At 55.6% G+C, this 11,206-nt stretch overlaps 1 protein-coding gene across 1 annotated transcript; it reads left to right on the top strand.

Moving 5' to 3' along the window:
* Window positions 1-1,773: 1,773 nt before the first annotated feature.
* On the top strand, window positions 1,774-9,479 carry LHX5 (LIM homeobox 5; the record flags this gene model as incomplete). Its single annotated transcript, XM_080941465.1, has 5 exons — window positions 1,774-1,946; window positions 3,889-4,112; window positions 4,708-4,985; window positions 5,637-5,802; window positions 9,112-9,479. The coding sequence occupies 5 exons, from the start codon at window positions 1,774-1,776 to the stop codon at window positions 9,477-9,479; spliced, it is 1,209 nt and encodes a 402-aa protein (XP_080797591.1).
* Window positions 9,480-11,206: the final 1,727 nt, after the last annotated feature.

The raw sequence follows: 11,206 nt of genomic DNA, 5'->3' as shown, positions 1-11,206 counted from the left end.
AAAAAATTTAATGCACACTTTAACACACAACCCGAGCAACACCACGGGAAATTATAAATAGGAAAATTTGCACGCCAAAAACAAAAAGAAAAAGAAACAAAAGACAAAAATCTCTCCACGCCCCAGGATTTAATCGTGAACACACTATAAATGCAACAAAGTGATCATTTTCAAGCAGTGGGTGTTTACTAACTAACTCAGTAAATATGCCCAAACAAATATTCTCAGCCAAGTCTTGGCACAACTCCTCTATGGCTCCAACCCTTGGGCCCCAGTCCCACACCATCAGCGCTCCTCTCGGCTGCAAGCAGATATCCAGAAACATTCTCCCATCCTACCTCTGCCCGAAGCAGGCAGTGGCCTGGCTGGCCTCACAGAAACAAGGCCTGAACCCCTTCTTCCTTCTAGGCCCAGGCCGCCCCTCAGCAGCATAGCCTGCAAGCTCCCACACACCTGAGAGGCTGCCTTTGGCTCTAGGAGGGAGCCAGAACTTGGGAGCATCTCGGTGGCCCGGGAGTATTTATGGCGCCCAGCCGTGGCCAGCTTCCCTCGCTCTGCAGAGTGACCCACTCGCCACGGTTCCCACCAGCCTGGCCTGGAATATAGACGATGTGGTAGGGACAGTCAGACAGACAGACACATCTTCTCTACCTGCCCGAACACCCATCCCAGGAAGACCACCCACTTCTCCACACCTCCTCCAGTGCCCGGTGAACTGGGCACTTAGAAACGACATTCGGGATTCCAAGAACAGACCAGGTGACATCCCTGAGTCAACCTGGCTGGGGGGTGGAGGGTGGAGGCACGTAATTACCCGCGCTTCCCGCCTTCAGTCTTTCCGTGAGAAAAGCCCTGCTGGGCCCTAGCCCCGTGACTGACAAAAGAAACCACGGCAGGGAGAAGTGCAGGGTCTCCCAACTCCTTCGCTCAGAGCCCGAGCGAGCCGCGGTCTAAAGCCAGAGGGAGCTGGGCGGGTTCGGAAGCCAGGGGACCACGGCGCACTCCCTGCCTGGGCAACTTCTACAGGTTGCCAGGGTAGCAAACCTGGTGGGAGGTCCTCCCTGACTAGGCCTTAGAACTCTGCCCCCAAAAAATATTTGTGGAGAGAGAGAGAAAAAGAACCCTCGTTTTCAGATCGCGCCCCCACCCCTCCAGGCCCAAACTAGAAGGTAAATACTTACTTAGCTTGGGAACCAGGTACTAGCAAATACTCGGCAATACTGATGTCTTGTTTTTTTTGCTCTGTCCTGACCGCAACGCTGTAGCCAATTTAGATATGCTATAAATTTAAGAGGTTGCTATGGCCACGGCGCGCCCATTGGCCGCCCGGCCCCCTACGTGCCGCACCACGTCACCAAATCTGAATAAGGATGCGCGAATTAGGCGGCGGCCAGACAAAGATGAGGATCGGGACTGCTTGAAAGTGGGGGAAAGTGCCGGCGCCTCCGCCAACCCGGAAAGCAGCTCGCCAGTGCCGAAGCCAGCAGTCGCCGAGGACACCTGCTCAAAGCTGGAGCGAGCGCCCGGGCGCGACCCGTGACATGAGGCTGTGACCGCCGCCGCCCTCCACGCCACTCTGGGCAGTGCAGCGCCAGGCCGGAGAGCGTCTGAGGACCTGACCCCGAGAAGTCTTGGTTGATCTGTATCGGACTCGCCCCTACCGAAGCCCACAGACCAGGGAGGCTGAGAGCCACAGCAGCGGGGACCGAGAGGCCCTAAGGGCCCAGGGGCCCCAAAGAGGACGAGGCGGCCGAGCCGCCGGGACGCGCGGCTATGATGGTGCACTGTGCCGGCTGTGAGCGGCCCATCCTCGACCGCTTTCTGCTGAACGTGCTGGACCGCGCGTGGCATATCAAATGTGTTCAATGCTGCGAGTGCAAAACCAACCTCTCGGAGAAGTGCTTCTCCCGGGAGGGCAAGCTGTACTGTAAAAACGACTTCTTCAGGTAAGAGGCCCTGCCGCGCCCCGCTGCCTACCACCGGCTCGCCCGAGCTCCACCCTGGCTCTTTGGGAAATTAAGGGACCAAGAGACGCACTCCAGCTTGGAGGGTGGGTGGGCAGATAGGCCTCTCCGCTCCTCAAGCCCTGTCCTCTGCTTGTGGGATGCTGAGGCTGAGGTGAGGAAGGAGGACGCTGTTTGGCTGCCTCACCTTGGGTCTGCGGGGCAGCAGCAGAGATCGGCCAGATGGCAGAGGCCGGAAGCTCAGCAACTTGCTCTGGGCCCCTTCCCCACACCTGAGTCCCCAGGACAGAAGCTTCAAGACTCCCCTTCCCAGATCCCAAAGGTGCGCAGCCAGGAGTTCAGAGCAGCTGGAAGCGTCTGGTTCCAAGCAGAAATCCTAAACCCAGAGGGTAATCTGAGGACAAACAGAAACTTCCCACTCCCAAAGGACCCTAGCTAAGAAGGGTTCTTCTGGAGATGGGGGATGAGAACCTTCCCCTAGCTCCCAACCTCACCTATGGTTCATTTTCTCCCTAGTTGGAAAGACGCTCAAGAAGTGAAAGCTGGGATCCAGCAGATCTGTCCTGAGATGTCTCATCTCCGTTCCTATGTCCACATGGCCCCTCAGGCAGGCCAGGACCCAGTATCTCTGTGGGCCTCAGTTTCCCCAAATGGAAAATGCTAAGGGAAAGCCTAAAAACACGAGGGGATTTTTCTGGTAGCCGAGCTTTTTGCCTCTCTCCACCCGGCACCCAGACTGGCTTTGTGAGTCTGAATTCCAAGCACTGAGGGGGCGTGATTAGCTCGGCTGAGGAGAAAGGCAGCTGCCTGCCCCAGTGGCCGGGCACTTGGGAATTTGAATAGGAGAAAATGTCAGCCTCGCCTTTACACGTGTAAACTCCCCGGCCCCAGAGGCCCTGGCGCCCCTAATGTGGCATGCTTGCAAAGCACCTAATGATTTTTGATAAGGTGTATATAGCCAATTATGCTGCCGGATAAGGCCAAAAGTGACTTATGGTTTCTAATGCCCTCACTGCATCAATGTCACCCAAATTCCCTCTGTTTGGAGACATGGGTGTGAGTAAATGAAGGGGTTCCCCCCGGGGTTCTGAGCCCTCTTCTTACTCTCCACACAAACTGTACCCCTTCCTTTAGCTTCTGCACCACCTATTGTGTGTGCATGGGGGTACTTTCTTCCAGAGCCCAAGGAAGAAAAAGGATTTGTTCAGAGGCAAGGGAAAGAGGGCTTTGGAGTGATTCCCAGGTCTTGGCTGGGCAAGACTTAAGATTAGCTTCTGTTCTCCCTCTTCTGCTGCCTGCCAGGGCTGTGTGTGTGTGTGTGTGTGTGTGTGTGTGTGTGTGTGTGTGTGTGTGTAAACTGACTTCCTGTTTCCAGAATGCACTCCTCCAAGAGCCTTCTGTTCCCAGCTCCTGATGGCTGGGGGGCGGGGGTGTCTAGTGGATCTCTAGGGTAATACTAGAAAGGAAGAGGAAGGTTCTGGCCTTTCTGCTCAGATCTTCCACCTTGATGCTAAAGACAGACAGGCAGGCAGGCAGACGACAGACAGAGACATGGTGGTCCCATCTGAGACACACACACACACCCCAATCAAGGAGACACAGCTAAAAATACTGAAAACCTACTCCACGGGCATAAAACCCTTTGTAGGTTCCTGAGACCAACTAAAGCAGATTTGGTGGAGACTCGAGGGAAAAGGTGATATTTTGGGACCCCCTACACCCTTACCTACACTCAAGGCTGAACACCACCTCGCCCCCAAACAAGCCCTGACTCAGGAAACCAGAATTAGGCTTCCCCTGGACAGATATAGAAATTACGGATTTCTGGGAAGCCATAGGGGAATGGAAGAGGTCAGTGCTGAAGAGGACCTGGATATCAGTACCACGTCCCCACCTCACACTGACAGGAGCCTTGTATCCACAGGCGCTTTGGCACAAAGTGCGCTGGCTGTGCGCAAGGTATCTCTCCCAGCGATCTGGTGCGCAAAGCCCGGAGCAAAGTCTTCCACCTCAACTGCTTCACCTGCATGGTGTGCAACAAGCAGCTGTCCACCGGAGAAGAACTTTACGTGATCGACGAGAACAAGTTTGTATGCAAGGACGACTATTTAAGCTCTTCTAGCCTCAAGGAGGGAAGCCTCAACTCAGGTATGCTGCCTCTGCCCTTCCCCAGCTTCCCTCGACCGGGCTGCAGCAACCAGCTGGCTCACCCGTGCTTGCCCTGGGCTGAGGCTAGTCTGGTATAATTTCGGCCTGGAATTCATTTGCTAGGGGGCTTCGGGGATGGGGAGACAGGAGCCGGTTCTACAGGGGAAACCCGAGCCAGGCCAGTCTTCTGGGGCCCTCACCAACCCAGTTTAGAACAACAAAAGTCTCCCTTCGGCGTCAAGTTAATGTCCTGGCAAATTCTAGAAGGACCGGCAGGCTCAGACCTATTTAGAAGAAAGAGAGATGGGGTGTGGAATGAGAGGGAACAGTGTGTATGACCTTCTTTACTTCTATTCCTGAAGAAAGGGTTCTTCAGAGGGTGTGCCCCATTTTCCGGGAGCTTGAGGAGGTCCTTTCAAACCAAACCCGGGCTGAAGAGAGTAAGCGGGCGCCGAGTCCAGAGGGAGGGGTGCTCCTTGATTTGGGAGGGAACCCAGCGACCAAGGCAAAGAGCCTGGCCTTCCGGGACCGGTTTCTGAATTGGAGACAAATCGCGCTGACGCTGCTGCCCTGTCCCAATCCATCCATTCCGCAGTGTCATCTTGTACGGACCGCAGTTTGTCCCCGGACCTCCAGGATCCGTTACAGGACGACCCCAAAGAGACCGACAACTCGACCTCATCCGACAAGGAGACCGCTAACAATGAGAATGAGGAACAGAACTCCGGCACCAAACGGCGCGGCCCACGCACCACCATCAAGGCCAAGCAGCTGGAGACGCTCAAGGCGGCCTTCGCAGCCACGCCCAAACCCACGCGCCACATCCGCGAACAGCTGGCACAGGAGACCGGCCTCAACATGAGGGTCATTCAGGTACGACCGATGGGCCAGCCCTCCAGACCAGCGGGCGTACCTCCCGTCGAGCAGCGTCGCCTTGCGTAAAGACAGTGGTGCACCCGAGGTTGGAGACCATCTGGGCACCCTTTGGAGGCGGGAAAATTTTAGCCAAAAGATTCGATTCAGTCCCTCAGTCCTAGCGGTGTCATTTTTTAAAACAAGGTCGCCAGACCTCTCTGAATTCCGTTCACCTCCTCACCCCACCCTAACTAGCTAATGGCTTAAGCCTCTCTGGCCTCCAGGACCCCTTCCTCTTCAAGCACAGAAAAAGGAGATGTCCTCACGCCGTGGCGCTGGCAAAGCGACAATCGGCTGGAGCTTGGCTCCGCAGTGGCGGGGCGAGGTCCTGGCAGGGCAGGAGGCCTTTATAAAGCCGTCTGGCCGCGGGCAAGCCGAGGACCAGGAAGCCGGGGTCTTTATGAATCACCCCACGGGTCCACAAAATCCTTCACCCTTGGCTGGTTCGCCGAAGCCCCTCTCCGCCCCTCCTGGGCTAATCCGGCCCAGCCTTCGCTTGGGGGGGAGTTGTGGTGTGCCCGAGGCGCTAGGACCCAGCAGGACCAGCCCCAGCAGGAGAAGGGGGGGACATTCCTGACACCACCCTCACTGCCCTTTCCTTCGCCCCAGGTGTGGTTTCAGAACCGAAGGTCCAAAGAACGCCGCATGAAACAGCTGAGCGCTCTGGGCGCCCGGAGACACGCCTTCTTCCGGAGTCCGCGGCGCATGCGTCCCCTGGGCGGCCGCTTGGACGAGTCTGAGATGTTGGGGTCTACCCCATACACTTATTACGGAGGTAAGGGGCACCTAGGGACGCTTTGCTACTTGCCCGTCGCACAGCTCTTCTGGGCTTCCTGGAGTTTGGAGCCACGGTAGGGCAGCCCTTATTGTTTTTCCACCCACGCAGGATATACACAAAGCCATTCCTAGACAGACTCATTAGCACAGGCTACTCACCCACAGGTACGCACACCCACACAGGACCCATGGACACACACACATTCACACACACACACACACACACACACACACACACAAGTGAATCAGCTTGAGGTAAGATTGCAGACAGCCATATACAGGTACTTTCCACTCCCCTCAGGAGAGGCACATTTCCCGGGTCATGTGGGGGCAGGGCTGGCAAACGCCAAGCAACCCTCTCTCTCCACCGCCTCACTGCCTAACTTCCACTGTTCGTGGCCTGTAGCATTGGTGAGCGTGAGGAAGACTGGAACCCCGCCGGCTTGAAGTGGGGGAGAAGGGAGCCTGCATGCTCGCAGCTTGCTTCAAAGGCAAGCAATTCTGTTCTGTGACAGGCGCCCTGGCTTCCAAATGGACTGGTCTAGATGTGGGGAGGGAGGGGCTGATGCTCCGGACTGATCTTTGAGTCTGAGGAGAGCGACCGGCTACTTTGCACTGAGGAAGTTGTTAATAGACTAAACCCTGCTTCCTCAGCCCCTTCCTTCTCTTGTTCCCTGGGACTCACGTCCCGTTCCAGCACCCCATCTTCCTCCCAGCTCCTCGGTGTGACTAGTTCCCTGGGGAAGGAAGGGACTGCCTGGCTACCCTCCCCTGTCTCAGAGGCCTCTGTGGGGAGATGCATTTCTCTGGATCCCAAGCCTTTTCAATCTGTGGAGCCATCGGGAGTGCCTAGCCAAGGCCACTGAGCTGTTGGCCTGCTTGGGGGCTCCAAACCCAGTGTCAGAGGCAAAAAAAAAAAAAAAAAAAAAAAAAAAAGCAATTCCCTTTAAAAAGTGGGTTCGGGAACAATGCTGGGGTGGAGAGGCGGTAAAGCCAGCCAAAGCGGGATAGAGAAAGTAAGAAGACCACAGGCCGGACCTCCATATGCCGAAGTCTAAAATTTTAATCTGTAGACCAGGCCGAGGCCCCCGAAAATTGCTGGCAAAACGTGAAACGGGGATTTTAATGTGATGGGGGGGGAGGGCTGATTGGGGAACCGGAACTGTACGGTGATGGGCGTGTCCTAGGGTGTCTAATCTTTCCACCTAGCTTGTCCTCTGTACCAAAAAAAAAAAAAAAAAAAAAAAAAAAAAAAACTCAACACGAAGCCCGGAGATAGTGGGGGCGCTACCAACCTGGAATCTCCCCCCCGCCCCAACCTGAGTAGTTAATCAAGGTTTCTGGAAGACTAGACCACCCTGCACTGCACTGACCCTGCAGACCTGCGGGATAGAGTGGGGGACAGAACACTAGAACCCCCTTTTTCCTCTGAAAACGGGATGGGGGCGCAGGACCTCCAGCCCCCAGCCCGGTAGCCCCGCCTAATCCGCACTGGGAGATCCCGGTAGCGGCGGCCGTCAGCGGGCGAAAAAGGGGCCGGGTGACGGGGCCCGCGGCTCCCCGTGGGAGCTCGGACAAAGCCCCAGCTGCGGCTTTTGTGCCCTTTTCAGACAGCGTTTGTTCCAATTACCTCCGGCCCGGCCGCCATATGGGCGGAGGCGGCGCGCACGGCTCTAGGGCCGCGGCCTTCCCTGCTTAGCGCGCTTCCTTTCCGTTCCTTTGAGGGCCTCCAAATTCGTCTCTCTCAACCTTCCTCGCTTTCGGCCACACTGGAATTTGAGGCTTTTCAAAAAGTAGCTGGCGACCGTTCGCTGTTACCTAAACTACCTTCACTCCAGAAAGGTCTCCAGACAACCTTCCTCCCAACCCCGATTTGGATGTTTCAAGATTTCCGAAAAGAAAAGGGGGGGGGGGGAGAGAGTGTGACGGTGACATTCGGAACCGGCCTGTGAACTCGGACCCCGGAACTGAGCAAAGGGTTAAGTTTTCAGAAGAGACCCTGGCCTCGGGGTCTCCGGTTTTCCCCGCTCTACAAAGCGGGTTGTCCAACAGGCTGTTAGGCGCTCTTGTTGGTGGGGTCCTGCGCCCCAATCTTAGAGGGGCCAATCTGGAGGTGGAGGAAGCTGTGACCCAGGAGGAGGCCAGAGGGTGCTCACAGAAGCAATTTCTTGTGGTGGTTTGAGCGCCTGACCATATGAATCCTGCATCCCTGAATTTGTGGGGTGTGCGGTTATTCGTGTCAAGTCTTCCAAAGGTCTCTGTCTCCAAATACTTCAAAATATCCTGGGCGTCCTAGCAAGACCCACGAGGCTCTACCCACACACCCCCAGAAACCAGCAAGTGGTCCTGACCTGGGGCGTGGGGGCTTGCTGTCACTGAGCTTGGCTTTCTCAGTTCTAGGCAAGGCTAGGGGAGGAGCCTGAGGAGACACTGAGGCTGTCCCTCGCTCTGCGCTCTTTGCGCTCCGGGGTCCAGACCTCCTGCCGGCTCGCTCCGCGAGGCTCTGGCGGCTTCGGGCTCCTGCTTCTCCTGCTGGGGCCGCAACCCCGGTCTGAACCTCTTTGATGCTTTGCGCTGTAGCAGCCGCTTGGTCCCCCGCGCTCCTTTCCGAGTCTTGCAGCCCACCCAGCCTAAAGCGATTCCTGGTCCTCCCGGTCTCACTTTCTCTGAGCGCATCCGTCTTCTTACCCACACAGTCTTTCTTTCACCTTGCACTCTCACCGCGGCTTGTTTGTCTCCCTCTTCTGTGCTTGCGCTTTCGTCTCTGCGTGGACTTCGCTGTTCAGAGTACGGTGGCACGTCAGGGGCTAGTCTCTACAACCTCCCCACCAGCCCCGCGTCGCTGCGGATCTCTCGTTCATCTCCATCTCTCGTTCAGACTTCCCTTGGCTTTGCGCCTCTGGCCTCTACCGGCTATCTTCTCCTCTCCGTGTGTTTGGGAGCCAGCGATTCCTCAGTCTCACCGCCCTCGCTGCCTGTGTCCCTCAGGGCGCTGCTCGGCGCCCTGGTCTCTCCCAACCCCTCGGCCTTTCTGTATTTCTCTCTCTTACTTCTCAGCCTTACTTGTGGCCCTCCCTGGTCTCCATCCATCCTCAGGGTGCCAGGCTTCCTCTCAGAGCCACCTATGTCTCAGTCTAACCTAAGGTCAGTGGTATTCTCTCCCGCGCCCTCCGTACATCTCCACCAAGAAAGATCCCAATCTGGGTGCCTTCACGTCCTCCAGTCCTTTTCGCGTGGTCCCCTAGGTCCCTGCCGGCTCTGGCAGTCTGTCCTCACGCTATCTCTTATCCCTTGTCCCTCCCCGCAGACTACCAAAGCGACTACTACGCTCCAGGAGGCAACTACGATTTCTTCGCGCACGGTCCGCCGTCGCAGGCTCAGTCCCCGGCCGACTCGAGCTTCCTAGCAGCATCGGGACCTGGCTCGACGCCTCTGGGCGCACTGGAACCACCGCTAGCCGGGCCTCACGGCTCGGACAACCCCAGGTTCACCGACATGATCTCGCACCCGGACACGCCTAGCCCTGAGCCGGGCTTGCCCGGCGCGCTGCACCCCATGCCGGGAGAGGTGTTCAGCGGCGGGCCCAGCCCGCCCTTCCCCATGAGCGGCACCAGCGGCTACAGCGGACCCCTGTCGCACCCCAACCCAGAGCTCAACGAAGCGGCCGTATGGTAAGGCCGAGGGACCGAGTTGTCCCTGCCACCAAGCCCGGGACGCCGCCTGGGTAAGCCTCAAGAGTCCTCTCTTTGGGTTCGCACCCACCAGGCAACTCGTATCACCACACCCTCAGAGCTTCGGCACGCGCCTGCGCAATTTCTCGGGACCAAAGTCAATATTCTGGAGGGTCGAGATTCCAAGTACACCCTAGAAGCCCTCCGGACCCCCACCCACCATCACCTCTTTGAACTAAGAGGGGAGGTGAGAACAAGGAGAGAAGGTGGTACTACCCTCCCTGCGAGCCGAGGCATTGTGATATCCTTTTTCTCACTTTCTCTTTAAAAAGAAAGAAGGAAGGAAGGAGAAAAAGAAAGATGTTGAGAGGGAGAGAGAAAAGGGAGAGAGAGAGAGATGAGAAAAGCCTCAGCCGGAGAAGAAAAATGAGGAGGACCGCGGTCAATGGTGGCTTTGCTGGAAGACAAATCCACCTACGAGTTGGCGCCCCCTGGTGGCTCAAGGTCAGCTTGTCTCGGAAGCTGCGGGGTCAGGGCCCGGCCTTCCCGATCCCAACTCCCTGCTCCCCCAAACGCTGAGTCTGAGGGGCCTGGCAGGATTCGAACCCACGCACCCTGCTCTAACCCTGAGCCGGGCGCCAAGTCATTGGGCATTTGCCCACGGATCCCTCTCCCTGCCCGGGGCCTGGAGGCTGGGCCATCAGGACGAACAGTATTATACTTTTTTGGAAGTCGGACGCTCCTAGTTTCCTTATTTTGTATAAAGAAGAAACAAATAAAGTATGTTTTTGTGTCTACTGTTTATTTATTGTACTCTAGTTATCTGGGGCTGAACAATTTTATATTTTTAAGAGGAGGGTAGGGCAGAGTTGGGGAGGGGAGCCAGAAAGAGGTTTACCAAAAAAAAAAAAAAAAAAACACAAAAAACCAAAACACACACAAAAAAATACAAAAACAAACAAAACAAAAAACAAAAAAAACTTTTTTTTTTATAAAAGAAAGATTAATAAAAAAGTCTTTTCTCCCTCAGTTCTGTGTGGTCGTTTTTTTCATCCAGTATCCTGAGGGTTAGGGTAGGTGTCTCCCACACCACCACTTGACAGCTTACAGACTCCCCTCCCCCACCCGCTAGGGTAGTGATTCTCAAACCTATAGCTCGAGACCCCACCCACCCCAGGAAACAAAACCAGCCCTTTCACGGGGCTCACATGAGACCATCAGAAAACACAGATGTTTACATTGTCGTTACATAGTTACAGGTATGAAGTAGCCCAGGGTATCATTCTATGGTCAGGGGTCACTACAACATGACGAACTCTATTAAAAAGTCACAATGTAAGGAAGGTCGAGAACCGCTGAACAAGGGGCTTCAGTTTTTGGTTTTGCTCTTATTGGATGGGGTTTTTTTTCATTTTTTATTTCATTTTTTACCGTGTGTGCACACACATAATGTGTGTGTGCAGAGTCCAGAGGACAACATTCAGGAGTCGGCTCTGGCCTTCCTCTCCGTGGGTCTCAGGGATGAAACTCGTTTAAATCATCAGGCTTTGCAGCAAGCCCTCCTACCAGAGAGGCCTCTTGCTGATCCCATTTGGGGAGTTTCTGTGATGGACAACTTTTCTCTCCTACTTTTATCCAGATCACAAGCCAGTAGGCCTTCAGGATGACTGAGGAATGAACAGGTGCTCGTTTCCGGCTGCCTCGATTACATCAAAAGAAGCATAGTCTGGC

The sequence above is a fragment of the Micromys minutus genome (genome assembly GCF_963924665.1).
Source record: "Micromys minutus genome assembly, chromosome: 29".
NCBI lineage: Eukaryota > Metazoa > Chordata > Mammalia > Rodentia > Muridae > Micromys > Micromys minutus.
The sequence above is the reverse complement of the archived record's forward strand: the minus strand, read 5'-3'. Positions and strand labels throughout refer to the sequence as shown.